Source organism: Scyliorhinus canicula, chromosome 13 (genome assembly GCF_902713615.1).
Source record: "Scyliorhinus canicula chromosome 13, sScyCan1.1, whole genome shotgun sequence".
In the NCBI taxonomy this organism is placed as follows: domain Eukaryota; kingdom Metazoa; phylum Chordata; class Chondrichthyes; order Carcharhiniformes; family Scyliorhinidae; genus Scyliorhinus; species Scyliorhinus canicula.
In genome coordinates, this window is record NC_052158.1 from 135,947,522 (window position 1) to 135,974,066 (window position 26,545).

A 26,545-nucleotide genomic window follows, 5' to 3' on the forward strand; every position below is an offset into this window, starting at 1 on the left:
TTACATAGATAGAAAATCTTGCCTTGTCCCACCCACAGAATTGGCCACAGTCCCAGTTCAGCACAGTCTGGCTGTGACCATTCGAGGAGGCTCTTCAAATTAAGCTGGTGTTTTCAGGCACACAGGCAGCAGTAGGCATGTTCTTAAAGCTTTTTAAGAAACGTTTAATTTACTAAGAAGCTGACTCATATACACCAGTGAAACTAGTAAATGGTTCTCCATATTTAAAAGCAAGTTTGCTGCGGATGCTGGAAGTCAGAAATAAAAACAGAAAATGCTGGTTAAACCCAGCATTTGTGGAGAGTGGGGCAGAGTTAATGGCTCTTCTTCAGTTGTACAGACCCAAAACGTTAACTCTGTTACTCTCTCAGCAGATGCTGCCAGACCTGCTGAGTTTTCCCAGCATTTTTGGGTTTTATTTCAGTGTATTTGAGGCATGCTCAATGATTTAAAACCAGGTTTGTCACATGTTCTCATTAAAACATTTATTTACGGGCGGCACAGTGGATAGCACAGCTGCCTCACGGCGCCGAGGACCCGGGTTTGATCCCGGTCCCGGGTCACTTACCGTGTAGAGTTTGCACATTCTCCCCGTGTCTGCGTGCATCCCACTCCCACAACTCGGGTATGTTCAGGGTCGGTGGATTGGCCACACTAAATTGCTCCTTAACTGGAAACATTGTTTAAAAACGCTTATTCCCAGCTGCATTAATAAGACTGAAACTCACAAATACATCAAGGAATATTTTTAAATGCCAAGAAGAAAGGAACAATCACATTCTATTACGCTGCCCTGCACTGGTTCAGGGAGGGCTTCATGCTTATGATTAACTTTGTTTTGGAAGAACAGCACAAGAACAAACACAATTTTGTGTCAGGTTTCTCAATTGCAGCTAAACGGGAAACCGGCCCCGGTATCTTTCAACATTTGAAAGAAAAATATCACATTGTGGTTTGAGCTTTTGACCTTATTTTGAACTCTGCTGATCTAAATATTTCTGTCCTAATCACGCTGCTTTTTGGAATGCGAAGGCAGAAACATTGAACCTGCTTCCAATGAGTTTAAAGTCTATGTTTAGGTGATAAGGAATTCAGTTGGCTGCAGAGCTCCAGCTACAAACCTGCGGAGTTGACACAGGCAGCGAAAGGATTATTAGCTCCTGGCCAGAACAATGTTGTGCTGTACAGGTCCAGGTTGCTGCAACCCAGCAGAAAACAATGGATGGCGTTACCCCACACTGCTTCTGTGTACTTTTGGATTTTTCTCAATGATGAGACCGTCGGAGCCTTTTTTGACACCTTACCTTGTCGGGCCTGCTAAAAATCTAACGACTGAACAGGTATTTGTCTGAAATCATGTCTCAAACGCAAAGAAAGAATATGTTTCGTTGAGCCAGATTTGTCTTTGAGGGAACTATAGAAAGCATAGAACCACAGAAAGGATATGGGGAAGAACGAGGCCATTGAGCCCATCATGCTTTGTCAGCCAAAAACGGGAAAAAGAGAAACTAGCCGCTCATTTTCATCCCTCTTTCCAGCACCTGGTCCGTAGCCCTGCCGGTTACCTGATCCAGGTACCTCTGAAATGAGTTGAGCCTCAACCAACTTAAGCAGTGAATTCCAGATGCCCATGATGCTCCGGGTGAAAAGGTTTTTCCTCATGATCCCTCTAATCCTGCTACCAATCACATCAAATCCCATGGCAATTGACCCATTGGCTAGGGGAAACCGGTTTTTCCTGCCGACTCTGTCTAGGCCCCTCACAATTAGGTCAGGCCTCAGCTTCCTCTGGTCTGAGAAAAACAAACCTATCCTATCCATTCTCTCCTTATAGCGGCAATTTCCAGCCCTGGCAACATCCTTGTAAATCTCCTCTGCACTCTCTCCAGAGCAATTATGTCATTCTGCAATGTGGTGACAAAACTGTACACAAACTTCCAGCTGTGGCCTCACCAGCGTTTTATACAGTTACACCTTTGCATCCATGCTTTTGTATTCAATACTTCATCCAATAAAGGAAAGCATTCCATAAGCTTTCTTTACCACCTTATCCACCTCTCCTGCCATCTTCAGGGAGTTGCACTCTAAGGTATCTTACTTCCTCTGCCAGGGCAGCACGGTGGGGCAATGGTTAGCACTGCTGCCTTACGGCACCAAGGACCCGGGTTCAATACCGGTCCCAGGTCACTGCCCATGTGGAGTTTGCACATTCCCCCCATAACTGCGTGGGTCTCACCCCCACAACCCAAAGATGTGCAGGGTAGGTGGATTGGCCATGTCAAATTGCCCCTTAATTGGAAAAAAATTATTGGGTACTCTAAATACTTCCTCTGAACAGCTCAGTTTCCCCTGTTTATTGAGCATTCACTTGTTCTCTTTGCCCTCCCCAAATACATCACCTCATACCTCTCTAGATTGAATTCCATTTGCCCGTTTCCACCCATTCAACCAACCCATTGATGTTATTCTAGAAATAACAGTGATCCTCCTTACTATTAACTACACGGCCAATTTTTGTGTCATCGGCAGATTTCCCAATGTCTCGCAAATTGAAGTTCAAAACATTAATACATACAGGAAACAACAAGCACTGAGCTTGAGGAAATCACTGGAAATTCGCAAAATCATCCATTGACTTTTAACCTTTGTTCCTGTTGCTGAGCCAATTGTGTATCCAATGTGCAACCTTTCCCTGTCTCCCACAGGATCTCACTTTTCTGACCAAGCTATCAGGTGGAACCTTGTCACATTCCTTGCTAATCCTCCACGTTACTTTCTTGAAAAATTTGATTAAGACATGACCTTCCCATGACAAATTATGGTGACTATCCCTGAACGATGCATGCCTTCCTAATTGACAGTTTACCTGGTCTCTCAGAATTGGTTCCAATAATTTGCCCATCACTGAAATCAGCCTATAGTTTTCCAGCCTATGAACGGTACCCCCCCCCCCCCCCCCCCCCGGGTGGGAGAAACGTGGGGCACCACGCAAATTGTGCCACGCCGCCCCGACCCGAGCACGCGATTCTCGCACCCCCTCAAACAGCGAGCGGCGATTCTCCAGCCCGGATGTGCCAAGCGGCCGCTCCGACACAACAGGGTCCCACCGGCGCCATCCACCCCTGGTCGCTGCTGGCGGGAACTCTGCGGGAATGCTCGGGGGGGCAGCCTGTGGGGGGGGGGGAGGAATGGGGCTCCTTCACTAGGGGGGCCTCTGAAGGGGTCTGGCCCACGATCGGGGCCCACCAATCGGTGGGCCGGCCTCTTCCCCCCACTGCCCTCCCCGGGCCTACATTCCACCACGGCTGGCCCCTGAACACCCATGCCATATTGCGTCGGGGCCGGCGCACGTAAGAAGTTCCCCTCGCATGCGCAGGATGGCGTGGCCCAACTGCGCATGTGCAGGATTGAGCTGCCCCAACTGCATATGCGTGGGTTGGCGCGGCGCCCATTTGGTGCCGCATACAGAGGCTGGAGCGGCGTGAATCGCTCCAGCGCCGTGCTGGCCCCCTGTATGGGCCAGATTAGGACGTGCCCGGGCCCTGTTGGGTTCCAGTGAATCGCTAATGCTAACAAAATGCAATATGCTTATTCAAAAAGGGAGGGAGGCAGATTATGGAAAATTACAGATCAGTTAGTTTAACATCTGTTGTTGGAAAATTGTTGCAATCAATTATCAATACTTGGCCGCTATATCGGGGAATCACCCCCTATCTTTTTCAATTTTGCTGCAATGTTTGCAGGCCTACAATCATCTGGTACCTCATCTGTATCGTGTGAGCATTGGAAAATAATCCTCAGAGCATCTTTTATTTCCTCCATAGAATCCCTAAAGAGCATTCCTAAAGTGGTCATTCGGTCCATCGGATCTGCACCAACCCTCTGAAAGAGGACCCTGTTTAGGCCCAGTCCCTCCACTTTATTCTGGTAAAGCCATAACCCCACTTAACCTGCACACCTTTGGATACTAAGGGACAATTCAGCATGGCCAATCCAACTAACCTGCACATCTTTGGACTGTGGGAGGAAACTGGAGCACCCGGAGGAAACCCACGCACACACGGGGAGAAAGTGCAAACTCCGCACAGGCAGTGACCCAAGTCCGGAAGTGACCCTAGGTCCCTGGTGCTGTGAGGCAGCAGTGTTAACCACCTGGGATACAATCCATCTAGCCCTGGTGATTTATTCACTATCAAGGATCTCAGTCCCACCAGTTCTTCTTCTCTCATTATGTTTAGAGTCATAGAGCTCTACAGCAACAGTATCAATAGGGAAATGGTACTCAACAAATTCTTGGAATTGAGGCAGACAAGTCCCCAGGGCCTGATGTCCTCCATCCTAGGGTGTCAAAGGAAGTGGCAGCAGAGATAGTGGATTTATGAGTTATGATATTCCAAAATTCCATGGCGACGGGAAAGGTTCCAGTGAATCGCTAATGCTAACAAAATGCAATATGCTTATTCAAAAAGGGAGGGAGGCAGATTATAGAAAATTACAGATCAGTTAGTTTAACATCTGTTGGAAAATTGTTGTAATCAATTATCAAGGACATAATATCAGGATATTTGGAAAGCCAAAGGACTATCCATCAGAGTCAACATGGTTTTATGAAGGGCAAATCATGTTTGTTTGACTAATTTGCTTGAGTTCTTCTCAGATGTAACAAGCAAAGTGGGTAATGTGGATCCTGTAGATGTAGTATATCTGGACTTCGAGAAGGTGTTTGATAAGGTGCCGCACAGAAGGTTAATTCACAAGGTGAGATCACATGGGATTAGGGGTAACCTATTAGCTTGGATAGAAGACTAGCTGATGGATTGGAGACAGAGTCAGGATAAAGGGCAGCACGGTGGCGCAGTGTTTATGAGTGGGACTACGGCGCTGAGGACCCGGGTTCGAATCATTCTCCCTGTGTCTAGTGGGTTTCACCCCCACAATCCAAAGATGTGCTGGTTAGGTGGATTGGCCATACTAAATTGCCCCTTAATTGGAAAAGAAATAACTGGGTACTCTAAATTTACTTATTTTTAAAAGAGAGTTGGGATAAATGGGTCTTTTTTTGGATGGCAATATGTAACTAGTGGGGCGCCAAAGGGTTCGATCCTTGGGCCTCAGCTATTTGCAATCTATATTAACGACTTAGATAGAGGGATAGAAGATTCTATAGCCAAATTTGCAGATGACACAAAAATAGGTAAGACAGTAAGTTGCAATGAGGAAATAAGAACCTTACAAATGGATATAGATAGGTTAGCAGAGTGGGCCAAAATGTGGCAGCTGGAGTTTAATGTAGATAAGTGTGACATCATGCATTTTCGTCGAAAAAATGGAAAGGCAACTTATTCTCTTCATAATTTAAATTCCCCAGCCCAGACAACATCCTGGTAAATCTCCTCTGCACCCTTTCCGGTGCTATCACATCCCTCCTATAATGTGGATTCCAGAATTGCACACAATTCTCTGGTTGTGGCCTAATGAACATTTTATACAGTTCCAGCACAACCTCCCTGCTCTTAAACTCTATGCCTTGGCTAATAAAGGCAAGTATACCATATGCCTTCTTAGCCACTGTATTCACCTGCCTTCCTACCTTAAGGGACCAGTGTACATGTACAGCAAGGCCCCTCTGATCCTCAGTGTTTCCTCTCCTGCCATTTATCATGTATTCCCTTGTCTTGTATGTCCTGCCCAAATGCATCATCTCACACTTATTCGGATTTAATTCTATTTGCCACCGATTAGCCCATCTGACAAGTCCATAGCTTATTGTATCTAAAATGTCATACTTCTCCTCTTTAACTAGAATCTGCATCAGCCTCTCCATGGTGAAGGCAGAGAGAAAGTACTCATTGAGAACCCTGCCCGTACTTTCAGCATCAACCCACAACTTACCATGCACATCCCTGAGAAGCCCTTCTCTTTCCTAAGTTATACTCTTCATGTGCTGGTAAAACACATTTGGGTTTTCTTTCATCTTACCTGCCAATTTTCATATCCTCTTTTTGCTTTCCTAATTTCCTTTTTACCTCACCCCTGTACGTCTATATTCATAGAGTAATAGAACCATAGATGTTTACAGCATGGAACAGGCCATTTGGCCCAGCTTGTCCATGCCGCCCAGTTTCTATCACTAAGCTAGTCACACTTGCCCGCATTTGGCCCAGATCCCATTATACCCACCCTGCCCATGTAACCGTCTAACTGTTTTATAAAAGGAAAAAATTATACCTGCCTCTACCACTGCCTCTGGCAGCTCATTTCAAATGCTCACCACCCTGTGTGTGAAGAAATTTCCCCTCTGGTCTCTTTTGTATCTCTCCCCTCTCACCTTAAACCTATGTCCTCTAGTTCCAGTCTCCTCTATCTTTGGTAAAAGGTGTTGACCATCTACCTTATCTATGCCCCTCATTATTTTATAAACCTCTATAAGTTCACCCCTAAACCTCCTAAGCTCCAGGGGGAAAAGTCCCAGTCTATCCAGCCTCTCCTTATAGCTCCTCTAGGCTTTCTACAGAATTATGCTTTTGTGACTGTCATAAGCTTTCTTTTCTGTTTTATCTTACCCTGTAGGTTTCTGGATAAACAACAGTAGTTGAAGTCTCCAGCTATTACTATTTTTGCTCTCAGAAATTTGCCTCCATATTTGCTCTTCTGACACTCTTCTACTATTTGGGGGTCTATAGTAGAGGCCTGAGAGTGTGGCAGCCCCATTTCTATTTCTGAACTCAACCCATATGGCCTCATGTGATGCTTAATTTAGTATATCATCCCTCCTCGCAGCTGTATTTGATTCTTTAACCAATAATGATACACCCCCCACCTTTTTATCCCCTTCTGTAACATGCCTGAAAAATTCACCCCTATCAACATCAATATGGAGTAACTGGGACGTAGAGAGGTAAGTCACTCACCTTTTTATGATCCCAGAAGGGCACGGGAGGGAGGGAAGGACGAAGGGGGATCAATCTGGGAGGTGGGTTAGCCGAGGAGGGGTTGGGGGAGGGGTATGGCTGGGAGGAAAGGGGTCAGACCAGGAGGAAGATTTTTTGGTCATAAAAGTCCGCATGCTCCGCTGGCGTCAGCACTTAGCCGCTGAAACGGAGAATCCAGCCCATTGCATTTACATATATACCTTTTAATACTGCCAAATTTTTGTGTTGCACACTTTTTAACCTGTGCTGCTCCTGTCTTTCAGAGTCACTCACTGATTTTCCATCTCCCGTTTCCTGCTCTGAATTTGCCGTCAGCTTTCTATTCCCCTGCCAATCAACACCACCAGCAAATCTCCCCGCAAGGAGATTCATCCCACTTCTGTTCAGATTTGTTTCTTTATTTGCATGTTAGAGAAGGGGATAAAAAAGGTGGGGGCGTATCATTATTGGTTAGAGAAGCAATTACAGCTGTGAGGAGAGAAGATATACCAAATGAAGCATCACATGAGGCCATAAGGGTTGAGTTCAGAAATAAAAGTAGGATGTGGCTGGCCAGGCCAGAACTTCCTGCCCATCCCTGAGGGCATTTTGGAGCCAACCACATGTAGACCAGACCGAGTAAGGACAACAGATTTCCTTCCCTAAAGGACATTACTGAACCAGATGGTTTTTTTTACAACAATCCATTCATGGTTACCTTTAGGCTTTTAATGGAATTAAAATTTCACTATCTCCCATGGCGGGATTCAAACCCAGGTCCCCAGAGCTTGACTCTGGGTCTCTGGATTACTAGTCCAGAGACAGTAGCACTATGCCAAGGTCAAAAGATAAGAGTCCTTGCTTCAGATGGTGAGTTCTTTAGTGCACTTTCATCCCAGTATAAGTGTGGATTAAAGTCTCTGGTCTACAGCCCATAATGATCGTCCTTGCAGTTCGCAAAATCTTACTCACAGCTTTTCCAGGAGAGGCCCTTGGCTTCACATCAGCCTGCAGTTCTACAGAGAGAGTTACCAGATTTCGGATTCTGCTTGCACAGCCTTTTCTGCAGAGGGCGTTGGTTCCCACAGCAACCTTTTGGTGAGAATTAGCTGGTTATTTCTGGAGAAAACTGTGAAAAAAGAAAGGTTTTATCCCTTAGCTGCCAAAGTGAAACTGAAAGTTCTTTAAGTCTCTGAACCATTTCAATGGGATCAGATCCAATCACCACATGTTACCGGGCAAAGCACAGCCTTTTTGCGCCAATTCATTGGCCATCAGCCACATCAATCAAACAGAGTTATCGATGATCTGTCCTACTACTGCAATCCTCTGCTTGAATTAAAGGCATAGGCCACTTTGCCTTAAAGTCACAGGTCCATTAAACATCCATGGATCAAAAATGTAACAGCAAAAACAAAAGAAAGGGGAAACAAGGGAATAAGCAGGAACAAACAGGAATGAATTTTACAACTCATCCTGGTGAAATTCAGGATTGGCTGGATTGTAGATTTTGGGGTGTGCTGGAGATCCTGGGGGTACCAATTCCAGCGTGTCAGATGATGCTGGGCCAGGCAGGTCCAGGTTGGTATCCTATTGGCCCTTGAAGCTTGGGATGTCCCTTCTCAACGGCACTTGTTTGGGACATCCTGAGGCTGGGTTTTGCTTCGGAGACCTTGGATTAAGCCAAGTCCTGTTGTTTGATAACTTGTTGCCCTCCCTAACGGTCAGGGCGCTTTCTTGTTTGAGTGAGCAGCTTATTCTCTTTTTCATTAATGGGTGATAGACATGTGCTGGGAGAACACAGACCCATGGTGGGGTCCTGATCCTTTGTTATCCTGTTATCCACTCCTGGTATTCCAGTACTCCTTCCTTTCTGTTTTATCTTGGGAAGTGTTGACAACACAGACCATAATCCATACATGTTGCTGTTGGTCCTCTCTGTATAAATGTATGGAATGGTGTTGGTTCTGTGCTGGGCCTGAGGCTGGGGTTATGTTGCATTGTGTGATATATATGTAACACCTTTTTAAAACTGGGGCTCAGAACATAGTGAACCTTCTCTGGACTGCCTCCAATTCGAGGACATCTTTTCTTAGATAAGGAGACCAAAACTGTTTGTAGTGTTCCAGGTGTTATCTAACTAATGCCTTGAATACTTTGAGCAAGACTTCCCTATTTTTATTTTCCGTTCCCTTTGAAACATTCCATTGTCTTCCCAATTACCTGTTGAACGTGCATGCTAGCTTTTAGTGTCCTGCTGCTTTCTGCGGTCTTTCTCCATTTAACTAATATTCAGCTCCTGCATTCTTCCTACCAAAGTGCATAACTTCACATTTTTCAACATTATATTCCACTTGCCAAGATTTCGCCCACTCACTTAATCTGCCTAGATCCCTCTGTAGATTCTTTGTCATCCTCACCACTTGCCTTCCCATCTATTTTGTGTAATCTTCAAACTTGACGATATGACATTTATTTCCCTCATCCAAGTCCTTCAAATATATTGTAAATAATTGTGGCCACGGTTAATCCCTGTGACTCTCCACTAGTTGAGGTTGCCATCCTGAAAATGCCCTACCTTATCCCAACTGTCTTGTCTTCTATTAGTTAGCCAATTCTATTATCCATACTAGTATAATACCCCCAACACCATTGTCTCTTATAGAACATAGTACAGCACAGAACAGGCCCTTCGGCCCTCGATGTTGTGCCGAGCAATGATCACCCTACTTAAACCCACGTAATCCGTATACCCGTAACCCAAATATCCCCCCATTAACCTTACACTACGGGCAATTTAGCATGGCCAATCCACCTAACCCGCACATCTTTGGACTGTGGGAGGAAACCGGAGCACCCGGAGGAAACCCATGCACACACGGGGAGGACGTGCAGACTCCACACAGACAGTGACCCAGCCGGGAATCGAACCTGGGACCCTGGAGCTGTGAAGCATTGATGCTAACCACCATGCTACCGTGAGGCCCCCGCTACCGTGAGGCCCTCTTATTTTTTTAAATATAAATTTAGAGTACCCAATTCATTTTTTCCAATTAAGGGGCAATTTTAGTGTGACCAATCCACCTACCCTGCACATGTTTGGGTTGTGGGGGCGAAACCCACACAAACACGGGGAGAATGTGCAGACTCCAGTCTCTTATTTTATTAAATGTGGTACCTTATCAAATGCTTTTTGGAAATCCAAGTATATTACATCTACTGGTTCCCCTTTATCTATCCTGCTCATTATCATTTGAAATAAAACAAATAAATTTTGCAGGCATGATTTTCCATTCTTGAAGTCATGTTGACTCTGCTTGATTATATTATCTATTTCTAAATGCTCTGCTATTACATTCTTTATGATGGATTCTTAACATTTTCCCAATGACAAATGTTAAGCTAACAGGCCTATAGTTTCTTTTGCCTCCCTCCGTTTTTGATTTGACAGTTACATTGGCAGTTTCGCAATCCTCTAGAACTTTTCCAGAATCTAAGAATATTTGGAAGATTACTACCATTGCATCCACGATCTCTGTAGCTACTTAATTTAATATCCTAGGATGTAACCCATCAGATCCAGGGGGCTAATCGGCCTTTAGCCCCATTAGCTAACCCGGTACTTTTTCTCTAATGATATTTATTGCATTTATTTCCTCCCTTTTTACTCCTTGATTATTCATTGTACGGATCCCACCTTTTCTAGAACCTATCCCAACACCTCAGAAATCTGGGGCTGGATTCTCCGTCCCGCCGTGCCAGATTTCTGGTCCAGCATACTGTCGGGATGCTCCGTTTCACCAGTTGGTCAACGGGGTTTCCCATTGTGGGGCAGCCCCACGCCATCGGGAAACCCCCGGACTGCCGGCAAAACGGAGCATTCCGGTGGCGGAGAATCCAGCCCCGGATCTCCTCCCTCCTACACTGATTTTTGGCATCCCCGGCAATTCTCCGGGCTTCAACGGGCTGAGTGGCCGCCAAGTTCAGCTGAGTCCCGCCGGCGTGGGTTACGTATGGTCCCACACGGCGGGACCTCAGAGCTTTGTCTGCATGGGCCGTTCTGGAGGGGATAGGGCGGGGAGATCTGACCCCAGAGGGGGGGGTGCCTCCACGGTGGCCTGGCCTGTGATCGGGGCCTACCGATCGGCGGGTGGGCTGGTTCCGTGGGGGCCTATGTTCCTCCTCACCGGGCTCCTGTAGGGCTCCGCCATATTGCCCGGGGGCCGGTGCGGAGACGGGAACCCACACGCATGTGCGAACCACGCCAGCCGTAGCGCGCAGGCGCGTACTCACTCCGGCCGTAGCGTGCATGCGTAGACTTGTGCCGGCCGCAGCACGCATGCACGGACTCGCGCCAGCCATAGCATGCATGCGCGGACTTGCGCCGGCCATAGCACGCATGCGCAGACTCACGCCGGCAGTAGCGCGCATGCTGGAGCAGCGGAGACTACTCCGGAGCCGACCTAGCTCCCTAGGAAAGGGCGAATACTTGATAATCAAGGACCGTTGACGCCGGAGTGGTTCCTGCTGCTTTTCACACCAGTGTCAGAACTTGGCCAGGGCATTGGAGAATCCCGGCCCATATGTTTAATTGATCAATTTTTCTATTTATACACTCACTTGCATAGTGAGATTCTGGCATTATGTAATTCTGACATTACTGCTTTAGAGGTCCTGCTTTTCAATCTCCTTTCTAGCTCCCTAAAATCTGGATTCAGGACCTCATCCCTTTCCTACCCAAGTCATTGGTGCCAACCTGGACCATGACCTCTGGCTGAAAACCCTTCCCCAGGAGAATGTCGTGCAAGCGTTCTGTGACACCCTTCGCCCTGGAACCAGGGAGGCAACATACCATCCTGCAGTCATGTCCACCACCACTGAAATGCCTGTCTATTCCCCTAACAACTCCCATATCACTTCTCGTCCTTTCATCTTCCTCATTCATGGGCAGCACGGTAGCACAGTGGTTAGCACAGTTGCCTCACAGCTCCAGGGTCCCAGGTCCGATTCCCGGCTTGGGTCACTGTCTGTGCGGAGTCTGCACATTCTCCCCATGTTTGCATGGGTTTCCTCTGGGTGCTCTGGTTTCTTCCCACAGTCCAAAGATGTGCAGGTTAGGTGGATTGGCCATGATAAATTACCCTTTATGTCCAACAAAGGTTAGGCGGGGTTATGGGGATAGGATGGAGGTGTGGGCTTAAGTGGGATTCTCTTTTCAAGGGCCGGTGCAGACCCGATGATCTTTTCATTACAACGAACAAACCCATAAACTACACCCAGCCCAACATTCCCCCAAACCCCTTTCCCCCCCCAAAAAGAAAACAAAACCATAGCAAACCTTTAACCCAACTGCAGTATTGTTCTTCGCTATTTGTTCTATAAGAAGACAAACTCTTTTTCCTCCCACTAACCGCTGATGGTAACCAACTCCCTAAAAGAGATGAAAGGCTACCACCTCGAGTAGAGCCCTTCCACAGATCCTCTCAAGGTATGTTTAATCTTCTCCGGGTGTAGAAATTGCATCAAATCCACCCAACCAAGCCGAAGACTTAGGCGGTACCTGGGACCTCCAACCAAATAGAATTTGCCTCTGGACTATTATCGAGGCGAAGGCTAAGACATATCCATTCTCGGCCCCATCTGCAGCTCTGGTGAGTCAGACACTTCAAAAGATGGCCACCAACATGCACGGCTCCAACTGAATACCTAAAAGGAAAGAAATAAAGACTTGCATTTACGAAATGCCTTTCATGACCACCCGACATCTCCAAGCACTCTCCAGCCAGTGAAGAACCTTTAAAGTACATTCACTGCTGCATTGTGGGAAACAAGGCAACTAACGTGTACATAGCAAGCTCCCATAGACAGCAATGTGTTAATGACTAAATAATCTGTTTTCATTCTGTTAATTGAAGGAAAGATGTTGACCAGGACACTGGGGCTAACTCCCCTGCTCTTGGAATAGCGCCATAGGATCTTTTATGTCCACCTGAGAGGGCTGACGGGATTACCACTTAAAGTTTCATCTTAAAAGATGGCACCTCTAACAGTTCAGCATTCTTTCAGCACGGCACTGAAGTATCAGCCTTGACCTTTGTGCTTGCATCCTGAAGTTGGGAGGTGGGGTAGGGGAGATATTTCTTCACTCAAATGGTTGTGAATCTTTGGAATTCTATAAACCCCTATACACGTATGCTCATTGAAAGTTGCCTGATTGATTCTCACATACATAGATAACACTGTAAGATAAATACATAAATAACACTTTAGCCTCACTGTTACTTATTTTGCTAAATCTACCCTAACATTCATGATGAACCATGTCTCCCAAGAGGATCGAATAGCACAAATCACCTCTGATTTCCATTTTGTTGGTATTATTTTTGAGATGACGAAGCAACAGAGCAGGAGAATTTTTAAAAATGTTTTAAAACATATTTTACATTATTTCTGACTCTAAACTGAATCTGAGGACTGTCACGGAATTCTAGTCCTATGTTTCAGTTTGTTTTACTGTCTTAATGCAGCATTAAATTTATTTTCTCATTCACTTTCAGGTTACTAATGAAATATTTCCAGTTTGGACATACTCTTACTTGGCGATGCTATTTCCTGTCTTCTTGGTCACAGATTATCTAAGATATAAACCTATCATAACTTTACAGGGAATTAGCTTTATCATCACTTGGATAATGCTCCTGTTTGCACAAGGAGTCCTGGCCATGCAGTTTTTAGAATTCGTCTTTGGCATCTCATCTGCCACTGAAGTGGCATATTACTCCTATATTTACAGTGTTGTTAGTTCTGAGCACTATCAAAAAGTCACCAGTTACTGTCGGAGCATCACTTTAGTTGCATACACACTGGCTTCCATTCTGGGACAGGTTTTAGTCTCTGTTTGGAATGTCCCTTATTTCTATCTGAATGTGATTGCACTGGTTTCAGTGTCTATATCTTTCCTTTCTTCCATTCCCCTGCCAATGCCCCGGACAAGCATGTTTTTCCACAGGAAAGAGGCTGAAAAGATCCAGGTTTCCCCGTCAACTGAAGATGTCAAGCCAAAATCTGAAAACAGTAGTCCCCAAAACAATCCTGATGGAGAAAACTGCTCACAGTTACCTGTCACGTCAGACAGAAATGTCTACAATCTGGCGAAGGCAACAGAGCAAAATAATGCAAAGAATGCCCTCCTCAAACTGCGGTCTGACTTCATAAAATGTTACTCCTCACCACAAATCATCTACTGGTCTATCTGGTGGGCTTTGGCCAGCTGTGGATATTATCAAGTTACAAATTACATACAAGTGCTATGGAATCACGTTGAACCATCCCAGAATGCTACAGTGTATAACGGTGGTGTGGAAGCAGTGTCGACATTTATGAGTAAGTTCAGTTAGAATTTTCATTCAATTTATCATCAGCAACCATAAGCGGAAAGATTGAGAGATTTTTTTGATAAAAGACAGAACCAGTTAACATCCTATGAAAGACCAACATCAGACCGACCCCACACAATACCTGCAGCAATACTAGATGAGGGTTCCACTAGGAGTGCGCTGGTAGAGTACCAGTTAAATGCCAGGCACATGGCAAATGAGTTACGCCATCCAACAGAATTGAATACGGAAAGCATCCACAGTTAGCCAGAGGTAGTACACACAGCAATAGAAAAAGTCACAAGATTTTTTACACCAGTGCATCCAGCAACAATCAACAATAAATCTAGAAAGAACTTCAACAATTTAAAGAAATAAGAATTAATTGATCTTTGAATGTTTTGTTGTTCTGTGAGCATTTCACTGAAGACTAAAACAAAGTACGGTTACAACTAGTTTGAATGAGTTTTCGAGTGCAAGATTGGTTGATGACTACATTTTGTGATTCCACCACTCCACTTTATGTTTTTATTTCTCCTCCTGCTTCCACGATTTTGTGCTCCTAAATGTTAAGCACTTTAAGATGCACTTCCTGCATCTGAAAAAAAACAAGTTGTTGGATAGTTGTACAGCTTATTTCAAGAACTAGTGTAGCATTTGATTTGGGTGGCATTATTCTAATATCAGACCAGTTAACCTGCTCAAGTCCATGTAGTAAAAACAGTCATACTTACATATTAGTAGTGCATAATTAACCCGATTTGTGACAGGAGGAGCACTAGTATGTGAAAAAAGCATAAATAAAACATTATGAGGCCAACCTATAGCTTTGAACATTTGTGCAATAATTAAGCCCCTTTCCAATATAAATCAAGAGTAGCCAAGTCACTGTTATGAGTATTCCGCTGTAGAACTTTGGTACCGTGCTGAATTAATTATAGACAAGTCATAGTTCCGTGTTTACGTGAATGTTACTTTATCAGCTTCATGACAGTTATTTTTACTACCTCCTCCACGGCCCCATCAAATTAATTTATCAGCTTTTCCGATCAATAATGCTGTTTGTTCGGGATTGATAATATTTTGTGTTGTTATTTGTAAATTACATGAAAGAGTTCATGATAATGATCACATTAAAGTGTTTGATTATCTATTGCTAATTGCATGACGTCCAAAATTTGAGTTCCTTGTTATTCTAAATCCAGGTGCTGTCACATCCTTTGCTGTGGGCTACATAAAGCTGGATTGGGCAATCTGGGGAGAAATGGCACTTGGTATCTTTTCAACAGTGAGCAGCTGTGCATTATTCGCCATTGATCTGTCAGACAATATCTGGGTTTGTTACGCTGGTTATGTTGTGTTCAAAGCCACATACATGTTACTAATTACCATAGCAACGTAAGTATCATAGCCTACCTGAAAACAAAAATCAAAACCAAAATAGTATCTTTTTTTTTAAAATGTAGCATTAAATAAACAAAATTTGGATCAATAAAAACCCATTAGTGAATTGAGTTTTTAACCTCTACTGCCCCTCATGAACAACTGCTCGCAAACATACCCAGAACATGATTGTGGTATTTTTTAAGGATACGATTGCAGACCTTGATGATACAAACAAGCAAGAGCTTTATTGGCAAAGTGTTTACTCAACAAGCTGTTAGAATCGACTGCCTGCGGGGCTGCACTGTGGCGCAGTGGTTAGCACTGCTGCCTCACAGCACCGAGGTCCCAGGTTCGATCCCGGCTCTGGGTCACTGTCCATGTGGAGTTTGCACAATTCTTCTCGTGTTTGCATGGGTCTCACCCCCACAACCCAAAGATGTGTACAGTAGGTGGATTGGCCACGCTAAGAGCCAAATTGCCCCTTAATTGGAAAAAATGAATTGGGTACTCTAAATTTATTTTTAAAATAAGACAAAAGGATAGACTGCACGTTTGCCTGTGCAAATGGCCGATGATGTCATCAATATGTCACGTGATCAGACTCTTAAAATGGCCTTGTTCCAATTAGGAACAAACACAAATACCTAACATTGGTGTTTGCTGAACTTCATCCTAAAAATTTAAGTGTGTAGGGTACCGGTATTATGTGTATTTGTGCCTGTGTGTTTAGGGGACAGGTAACACACGTGTGGGGTTGGGCATTGTGTGTCAGGGTTGATCAGTATCATGTATGTGTGAGTGTAGGGGATACCAGGGTCCAGACCTGAGATGGGAACCGTTGGCCTCACACAGGTAGTTTGACAAGTTATCAGAAGGTGAGTCGCAGCACTATGTCTGAGAGTGTAGAGGAGTTGGAATCCACTTGGTGTATTGTGATACCACAAGGTACTGTGGCTGATTTCACCTCTTTCTTACATTTGGAGATTAAGAATTACTTTTGACAAAATCTTGCCCTAAATCCAACATCTTTATTGGGAGTTTTAAACAAAACAGTTTCAATGAGGAGCTTGCCAACAGCATGCAAATGAGATTTGGGCTTCAAAATGGCTCGGGCAACATGGAGTTTACAATGGGCAGGTGGTGAGTGGATACCTTGCGCACCAAATTTTAAAATAGTCTTTTGCGCCCTTTGTTAAATATGAATATTTGAAGCAATGTTCAAAGTCTAACCAGTTATTTTCTTCATCAAGATTCCAAATAGCAGCTAACCTGAGCATGGAGCGTTACGCACTTTTATTTGGAGTAAATACCTTTGTAGCTCTCTTACTTCAGACCATTATGACAGTTATTGTAGTTGATTCAAGAGGCCTTGGTTTGGATATTATCACCCAGGTGAGTTCAAAAATAAATTTGGCAAATGATTTGCGTCAATATGAGGTTTGCAATATGTTTGATCTATGGAGAGATTATTTACCAACAATTTATTAATTTTGTTTTTAAGCATTTGTGATTTATTTGACAACCGTGGACATCTCCAAAGCCTTTGAGGGAATCTAATGCTATTGTTATGGGCCAGGGTTTAGAGAACCCCAAAGTGTATCATGGAGTTCACCTGACCCACAACTTTTAATAGATTGTGGTATGGGGAGCACACAGGCCACTCTGCAGGTGTGGTACAGCAGAAATGGAAAAGTATTTTTTAAAGCAAAACAATTTTTGTTCTATGAACTCAAGATAACCTTTTTAAAATATACAGTGAACATCTTAGCAACCATCAATTCAAATACAACCCCCAAAGAATACAACACTAAGTAATCCTTAATAACTTCCCAAACAACATCCAGAAGACAAAAGAAACACCTTTTAACAGAAGCACATTAGGTTTACATTCACTACTGAGAACATTTATAATTCTGAATTCACCAAATGATCAAGAGATAGTCTTTTCATGGCAGAGAGATCAACAGTACACCTGCTCTATCTGGCTTCAGCTCCAACACTGAAAACAGAACTAAAACACACCCTGCAGCAAACAGCCTAAAATGAAAGTAAAAAGCTGACAGACAGCCCAGCTCCACCCACTCTGACATCACTGCAGTAATATACACCCATTTCTTAAAGGTACATTTCTTAAACACCCATTTCTTAAAGGTACTCTCACATGACACTACGCATGTTTAAACATGGCAACCAGGATATACCACCCATGTTCCTAGCCCACATGATTGGGAGGAAAACTGCAGGTTGAAGGGCATGAAGTAGAAAATCCCAGCCATCATCATTGTATTAGGACACAACAAGGTTACTTTTGTGGCTTCCAGTGTGGCATCAACTTGCTCAACCGTGGCTTTCGTTAAAGGTCCTGACTTCTTTCTCATCAATTCATTGATTTTTCAGGGCTCCATTATCCCTTCCAAACTGCTCTTTCTCCATATTGATGACATCTTCCACGCTCAACCAATCCTTTTAACTGATTCCACCATCAATGTCCTTCAGATTACATGCCTTCAATATGTCATCGATGTTAGCTGTCCTGCGATTTGAGCATGATGTCCACTCAGGGTCATGGGTTTCTGCCACAGGTCTTCATCTGACCGGAGAAGCCAATTCTCGACCTACACATCTTTGAGCACATGGGGCAGTCAGCCCATGAGGAAATGGGATCTGGAGTGGAGGATTTGCTTCCTTTTCCTGCCTTATCTGCTTCCACTCTGCCTCATCATTAAGGTGTTTAAACTCAAAATATGATGCTGCTTGATGGGCAAGTCATCGTCATTTTGAATGGTTGGTAGCAAGCTCCTCCCAGTCGTGAATGTCATTGCTGTCACGCTGCAAGAAGAGCTTCAGAGTGTTTTCATAGCATTTTCTACCTACAGTCTTGTAGTGTAATGGTTGACTATCCACATATTCAGTTACGGAGAATTGCACCAAAATATAAGGCAGCTTTTGCACCAAACCTGGAAAATAGTCGCAAAATTTCCTCCAAAGCTCATTTGCCTACACCACAATGTAAAAAACAAATTGAGATACAGCACCACTAATAAGGAAAGCAGCAAGTGGACTTCAGGTCTTCTGGCTCTATTGTGCTTTCTCCATTAGTATACAGAAGAGAGGAGTGCCCGTTATGGAGACCACCCCAGTTACATAGTCATCTTGAACATGTTATGGGGGACAGGTTTGATTAACATGGCTAAATATGTGGGTGGCACGGTAGCACAGTGGTTAGCATAGTTGCTTCACAGTTCCAGGGACCCAGGTTCGATTCACACTTGGGCCACTCTCTGTGCGGAATCTGCACGTTCTCCCCATGTCTACACGAGTTTCCTCCGGGTGCTCCGGTTTCCTCCCACAAGTCCTGAAAGATGTGCTGTTAGATAATTTGGACGTTCTGAATTCTCCCTCAGTGTACCCGAACAGGGGCCGGAGTGTTGCGACTAGGGGATTGTCACAGTAATTTAATTGCAGTGTTAATGTAAGCCTACTTGTGACAATAAATATTATCATTATTATTAGTGCATGAATCTCAGTAACAAAAGTATAAGAAAATGATCAGTGATGTTTCATTGTAAAGCTGGCATAATTCAAATTTAAATTTCCTTGGCGAAAACTGGTACAGTTCAGCTTTTATGCCGTAATTACACTGAAAAGTTCCAGGAAATTCCAGACCAAAATCCAGGCTAAAAGTGTGAGTCTGGTAGCGCTCTTACTTCTGAGTCAAAAGATGATGGGTTCAACAAGCCCTTTGCAAGATTTGAGTACATGACCTAAATTGATAACTCTGTGCTTTACTGAAACAGAGCTACACCTTTGATTGTGCCATCGTTCAGATGAGATGTTAAACCAAGACCCAGTTAACTTTCTCGGGAGGACATAAGATCTTATGGAAGCATTTGAAAAAGGTCAAGGATCCTGGCCAACAGTGTCACCATTGTCAAACAAACCACAGATTATCTCATTGCTGTGTTTAAAATGTTGCTATGTGCAAATTGATTGCCAAATGTCTCTCCTTTAAAACATTTAAGCAGTACCTCACTGGCTGAGCAACATTATATAAAAGGTATACATGCAAGCTCTTTCTTTATCAGCTACCAATTTTGGCAGCTTCACCCTTAGTCTTTTTGCATCTACTAATATTCTCAACCTCAGTATCTTTGAAGCTTTCCGTTTTTACATCTACTCTACTGCTAAAACTGCCTCTGATTCAGTCCTGAGCAGCAAAACTTTCCTTTCCCCTCAACAACATAAATCTGAAATTTGAATACCACTTCCTCTTCCACCACCTTCACCAAACAAAGAGCCTTACACATCTGGAGGAGATACAAAAGGATTATTTGTGTAGAAAGTGATCTGCTTTTCACCTACAGCTTCCCTCTATAGTAATTGAATCCATTAATTTTTCTGCCTTGTTCCCTGACTTGCAAGAACATTTTACTAAACATTCTTGCTCCTCGCTCCATGCTAGACTTGGATCTACTGCACTCTCTCCTCATTCACAACTGTGTGTGATGTGAAAACAGTAGATTTCCTTACCTCACTCAGCCTTTCCTTTCCCCTAACATCATCAGGCTTTTAAAACCCCAAATGTGAGGCCACCAAAATAGCACATCTTAAATTACCAAATCCTCTCTTCTCCATTGGCAGTGTCCTGAATGATGGGCCTTGACTTTTCATCTGGTTTCACAGTAAAAGAAAACAGAAAGGTAATGTATAGACTGTAATGCTGCAAAAAAAAACAATGAAGCATTAAAGCTTAGCAATAGCAATTCAGAGACTTTAGTACTGACAGATGTTGGCAAATTAGTGTCCAGGTTTATACTGAAGGCAAGTTATTTTTAATGGTCCACATTAACCAGCAGAAAACTAAACGCTTGGTTTTATTTTGCAGTTCCTTATTTATGGGAGTTACTTTGCAGCAATATCAGGGCTTTTCTTCATCAGAGGTGTTTACACTTTGATTCAACATGGACGGAGAAGAAAGAGGAAAATGGAGTCTGAGATCATCAAAGGAAACACCTTATCAACTGAAAGAGAGACAATGTGCATAAATGTTACAAGGATTTGAAAAAGTCTGAAAACATTAAAATTGACTCTCGTTGCTGTAATTCCTTGTCAGAACCTATTGGTCAGAGAGGTGGATTATGTGCCCCACTGCCATTCAATTGGCCAAGGTGCATATTTTAGAGGGATGGGAAAGGGCCACTGACCATGTACCATCGAAAACCAATAAAGCAGCAAATCACAAAATAATGATTTTTTAAAATGATTGGTTCTTCTTGTTTATACCTACCTGACATCCAACAGTGATAAGCAGACATTTCCCTCAGTTAAATATTGGGAAGATTGATTGTTTTTGGTCCCTGCTCCAAACTCTGTTACCTCGCTACAAACGCCATCCCTCTCCAGCAAGTCTGAAACTCACCCACACCGTTTTTAATCTGGGTGTCATATTTGAACCCGAGATGAACTTCATGCTGTCGCTAAGACCACCTACTTCCACCTCCGTAACATCGCCCAACTTGGTCCTATCTCAGCTCCCACTGCTTAAACGTTCATTCTTGCCTTTGTTATCTCCAGATTTGACTATTTTAATGCACTACTGGCTGGCCTTCCACATTCTATCTCCATAAACTTGATGCCATCCAAATCTATGTTACCAGGTTTCAACTTGCTCCTTGTGCTGTTTCACATATCATCCCCGCGCTTGTTAACCTGCATTGGCTCCCAGTCAAGCAAACACCTTGATTATAAAATTTTCTCTCTAATTTGAATTCCCTCCATAGACTTGCCCCTCTCACCCTCTATAATTTCCTTCACCCTCCAAGATCACCTAATTCTGGCCTCTTGAACATACCAGTTGTTAATTGCTCCACCATTGGTGGCCATGCCTTCAGTGGCCCTGGTCCTAAGCTCTGAAATTACATAGAACATACAGTGTAGAAGGAGGTCATTCGGCCCATTGAGTCTGCACTGACCCACTTAAGCTATCACTTCCACCCTATCACTTCCACCCTATCCCCGTAACCCAATAACCCCTCCTAACTTTTTTGCACACGAAGGGCAATTTATCATGGCCAATCCACCTAACCTGCACGTCTTTGGACTGTGGGAGGAAACCGGAGGAAACACACGCAGACACGGGGAGAATGTGCAGGCTCCGCACAGAGTGACCCAGCGGAGAATCGAACCTGGGACCCTCGCGCTGTGAAGCCACAGTGGTATCCACTTGTGCTACTGTGCTGCCCTAAATTCCCTCCTCTCTGTCTGTCTATCTCATTTTCCTTCTTTAAAACTCATTCTCTTTACCCGAGCTTTTTTGGTCATCTGACCCAACATCATATGGCTTGTTTTCAAATCTTTTTTTTTAATAAACAATATTATTGAGGTAGTTTTTAGCTTTATAAACAGTTACAGACATCATCAGAAAGGAAGCAAAAAAGGCAAAAATGTGCAAACATCCACGTACTTTCAATACTTCCATCGTAACATATTGCACAAGCCCGCTCCCCTCCCACCGGTACTACCCGCCATATTTTCCCTCCTCCTCTACTCTACCCCCCCCCCCCCCCACCCTCCTCCCCCCACCCCCCTGCTGACGCTCACTCTCCCGCAAAGAAGTCAATAAATGGTTCCCACCTCCGGGTGAACCCCTGCACAGATCCCCTCAAGGCAAACTTAATTTTTTCCATCCCCAGGAAACTCGACATGTCCGCAAGCCACCACTCAGTCTTTGGGGGCTTTGAGTCCCTCCACGCCAATAATATTCGTCGCCGGGCTGTCAGGGAAGCAAAGGCCAGCACATCGGCCTCTTTCTCCCCCTGGACGCCCGGGTCTTCCGAAACCCCAAAAATTGCCACCCCTGGACTCATCACCACCCTTGTTTTTAGCACCTGGGACATGACCCCCGCAAATCCCTCCCAGTACCCCCTCAGCTCAGGGCATGCCCAAAACATGTGAACATGGTTCGCTGGTCCTCCCGCGCACCTAGCGCATTTGTCCTCTATCCCAAAAAATTTGCTCATCCGAGCCACCGTCATATGGGCCCGGTGAACGGCCTTAAATTGGATCAGCCCGAGCCTAGCACATGTCGCGGTCGAGTTTACCCTACTCAGGGCCTCTGCCCACAGCCCATCCTCCATTTCCCCGCCTATCTCCTCCTCCCATTTAAGTTTCAGTTCCTCTGTCTGGGACCCTTCCTCCCTCATGAGCACCTTATATATACCCGAGACTCTGCCCTCCCCTTCTTCCCTCCTAGAGACTATTCTGTCGAGGATCCCCATTGGCGGGAGGCACGGGAAAGATGGGACCTGTCTACGAACAAAGTCCCGCAACTGTAAGTATCTAAAATCATTTCCCCTTACCAACCCAAATTTCTCCTCCAAGCTCCTCAAACTCGCGAAGCTCCCTTCCAGGAACATATCACCCACCCTTCCCGCCCCTGCTCGCCGCCATACTCGGAACCCCCCATCCATACTGCCGGGGGCAAACCGATGGTTGTCGCAGATTGGCGCCCAGACAGACGCCCCCATCTCCCCCACATGCCTCCTCCACTGGCCCCATATCCGCAGGGTCGCCACCACTACCGGGCTGGTGGTGTACTTGGCCGGCGGCAGCGGTAGAGGAGCCGTGACCAGGGCTTCCAAACTGGAGCCCCTGCACGAAGCCGCCTCCACCCGCTCCCAAATAGACCCCGTACCCACCATCCACTTCCTTATCATAGCGATGTTGGCCGTCCAGTAATAATTGACCAGACTCGGCAAAGCCAGCCCTCCCTCGCTGCGGTTCCTCTCCAACGTCGCCTTCTTCACCCGCGGAGACTTTCCCGCCCAGACAAAGCTCATGATCAGCCCGTTAACTCTTTTGAAGAAGGACTGTGGGATAAAGATCGGGAGGCACTGAAAAATAAACATAAATCGAGGGAGGATTGTCATCTTTACAGCCTGCACCCTCCCTGCCAGCGACAGCGGGAGTGCATCCCATCTCCGAAACTCTCCCTTCATTTGCTCCACCACCCTGGCCAAATTTAACTTATGCAGCCTGCCCCAGTCTCGTGCCACCTGGATTCCCAAATACCGGAAATTTTCCTCAACTAGCCTAAACGGTAGCCCTCTCAATCTGTTCTCCTGGCCCCTTGCCTGGACCACAAACATTTCACTCTTGACCGTATTTAATTTGTATCCTGAGAACTGGCCGAACTCCCTCAGCATTCCCAGTATAGTTCCCATCCCGGCCACTGGGTCCGACACGTACAGGAGCAGGTCGTCTGCATAAAGAGAAACCCTATGTTCAACCCCGCCCCTCACCATCCCCTTCCAACCCTCTGCGGCTCTCAGCGCAATCGCCAGCGGCTCTATGGCCAGCGCAAACAGCAGCGGGGAGAGCGGGCAGCCCTGTCTGGTCCCTCAGTACAACCTAAAGTACTCCGACACTTCTCTGTTGGTCCTGACGCTGGCCCTCGGGGCCTGATATAATAATTTGATCCAATCCACCAATCCCTCCCCGAACCCAAACCGTCCGAGCACCTCCCATAGATAGTCCCACTCCACCCGGTCAAAGGCCTTCTCGGCGTCCATTGCCACCACTACCTCCACCTCTCTACCCGCCGGGGGCATCATTATCACATTGAGCAATCTCCTCAGATTGGCCGCCAGCTTCCTACCTTTCACGAACCCCGTTTGATCCTCCCCAATCACCTCCGGTACACAGTCCTCCATTCTACCAGCCAGGAGCTTGGCATCTACATTAATCAGGGAGATTGGCCTGTAGGACCCGCACACCTCCGGGTCTTTACCCCGCTTCAATATCAGAGATATGGTGGCTTGTGACATTGTCGGCGGCAGGGTCCCTCTGTCCCTTGCCTCATCGAAAATCCTCGCCAAGACCGGGCCCACCAGCTCAGAGAACTTCCTATAAAACTCTACTGGGTATCCATCCGGCCCCGGGGACTTCCCCGACTGCATGGCCTTTAGGCCCCCCAATACCTCCTCTACTCTAATCGGGGCCCCCAGCTCTTCCACTCGCCCCCCCCCCCCCCCAACTGTTGGGAATGTTAACCCGTCCAGAAACCTTTTCATCCCCTCCGGTTCTTCCGGCGGCTCCGAAGTATACAGCTTACGATAGAAGTCCCGGAATACCCTATTCAATTCTGCCGGATCCTCCACTTTGCGCCCCTCCTCGTCCCTCACTCTACCTATTTCCCTGGCCGCCTCCCTCCTCCAGAGTTGCTGCGCTAACAGTCTGCTGGCCTTTTCCCCATACTCGTACACCACTCCCCTCGCCTTCCTAAGCTGTTCCACGGCCCTGCTCGTGGATAGTGCCCCCAGTTCCGCCTGTAGTCTCTGCCTCTCCCTGAGTAAAACCTCCCCCGGGGACTCCGCGTGCTCTTCATCTATCCGACCCATTTCCCTGACCAATCTATCCATCTCTGCCCGGTCTGCCTTGGCTCTGTGGGCCCCAATTGAAATCAGCTCCCCCCGCACTACTGCCTTTAGCGCCTCCCACACGGTCACCGCTGAGACCTCCCCAGTGTCATTCACCTGCAGGTAATTTTTTATACATTTCCGAAGCCTCTCGCAGATCCCCTCCTCCGACAGCAGTCCCACATCTAGCCTCCATTGCGGGCGTTGATAGCTCGCTCCTCCGAACTGCAGGTCCACCCAATGCGGGGCATGGTCTGAAATGGTAATTGCTGAGTATTCCGTGTTCTTTACCTCCCCCATACAGTCCCTGCTTAGTACAAAGAAATCTATCCTGGAATATACTTTGTGGACGTGCGAGTAAAACGAGTAGCCCCTTCCTGTTGGCTGTCCCTCTCTCCAGGGGTCCACTGCCCCCATTTGCTCCATAAACCCTTTCAGCTCCCTTGCCATTGCTGAGAGTCTACCCGTTCTGGGACACGACCGATCCAAAGTCGGGTCAAGGACCATGTTAAAGTCCCCTCCCATTATTAGCCTGCGAGAATCCAAGTCCGGGATCTTCCCCAGCACTCTTTTAATGAAGTCCACGTCATCCCAGTTCGGGGCATATATATTCACCAGCATCACTCTTTTCCCCTCCAGTCTGCCCCGTACCATCAGGTATCTGCCCCCCCTGTCTGCGGATATGCCCTCTGCCTCAAATTGCACGCGCTTGTTGATCATGATTGCCACCCCTCTGGACTTCGAGTCCAAGTCCGAGTGGAAGACCTGGCTAATCCAGCCCTTCCTTAGCCTGGTCTGGTCTGACACTTTCAGATGTGTCTCCTGCAACATAATTACGTCCGCCCTCAGGGCCCGCAAGTGCGCGAACACCCGCGCCCTCTTAACCGGCCCATTCAGTCCCTTAACGTTCCAGGTGATCAGCCTGGTCGGGGGGCACATCCCACCCCCCCCCACCCCGCCGGTCAGCCATAGCCTTTCTCGGGCCGGCCCCTGACCCGTGCGTCGCGCCATTCCTGGCCCGCCCTTTGGCTGCCTCCACCCTCGACCTCCTTTCCAGTGCCTTCAAGTCCCTCTCCCGTCAGCAGAACAACCCCCCCCTCCCCTAACCCCATCCCCCGATACCCCCACCCCTGCCATCTACTGGCTGTAACTTCCCCCCCCCCATCTGACTTCCTTGACTAGCCAATCTGCTAGCCCGGTGACTCAACACTCTGGCGCCTTCCTGTCCCATTCCCATTGTTTCCCCGTCCTCCTCCCCACCCACTGGGGCAAGCCGGCTCCAGTGTCTTCTGCGAGCTGCACAAAAAGCACAAACCAGCCCAAACAGGAAAAAAAAGAAAAAACCACAGAAAAAAGAGAAAAAGCACATAAATGTCCATGAACAAAAGAAAGAGTCTCAAATGTTCCACTTGGCCCCCTTGGCCCAGCAAACCGTTGAGCAGCAGTCCAGGCACAT

General features: G+C 46.0%; 1 protein-coding gene across 3 annotated transcripts; it reads left to right on the top strand.

The window, feature by feature from the left end:
- Nucleotides 1-1,116: 1,116 nt before the first annotated feature.
- slc19a3a (solute carrier family 19 member 3a) lies at nucleotides 1,117-20,917 on the top strand. Of its 3 annotated transcripts, none has more exons than XM_038817227.1 (5): nucleotides 1,117-1,340; nucleotides 13,469-14,294; nucleotides 15,493-15,685; nucleotides 16,924-17,065; nucleotides 20,559-20,917. In XM_038817227.1, the coding sequence occupies exons 1-5, from the start codon at nucleotides 1,173-1,175 to the stop codon at nucleotides 20,733-20,735; spliced, it is 1,506 nt and encodes a 501-aa protein (XP_038673155.1). In that variant the 5' UTR covers nucleotides 1,117-1,172; the 3' UTR covers nucleotides 20,736-20,917. The 3 variants fall into 3 exon arrangements, with proteins under 3 accessions (XP_038673155.1, XP_038673156.1, XP_038673157.1); XM_038817228.1 differs by having other exon boundaries at nucleotides 15,493-15,561; nucleotides 16,935-17,065; XM_038817229.1 differs by having other exon boundaries at nucleotides 15,493-15,561; nucleotides 16,938-17,065.
- The last annotated feature ends 5,628 nt before the right edge of the window (nucleotides 20,918-26,545 follow it).

What these genes read in the sequence shown, in the direction of transcription:
- slc19a3a (XM_038817227.1), top strand. Translation starts at nt 1,173, where the DNA reads ATGTTGTGCTGTACAGGTCCAGGTTGCTGCAACCCAGCAGAAAACAAT. An exon ending in AGCAGTGTCGACATTTATGA is followed by an intron (nt 14,295 to 15,492) that starts GTAAGTTCAGTT and finishes TTCTAAATCCAG; the next exon opens with GTGCTGTCACATCCTTTGCT. An exon ending in GTTTGGATATTATCACCCAG is followed by an intron (nt 17,066 to 20,558) that starts GTGAGTTCAAAA and finishes TTTATTTTGCAG; the next exon opens with TTCCTTATTTATGGGAGTTA.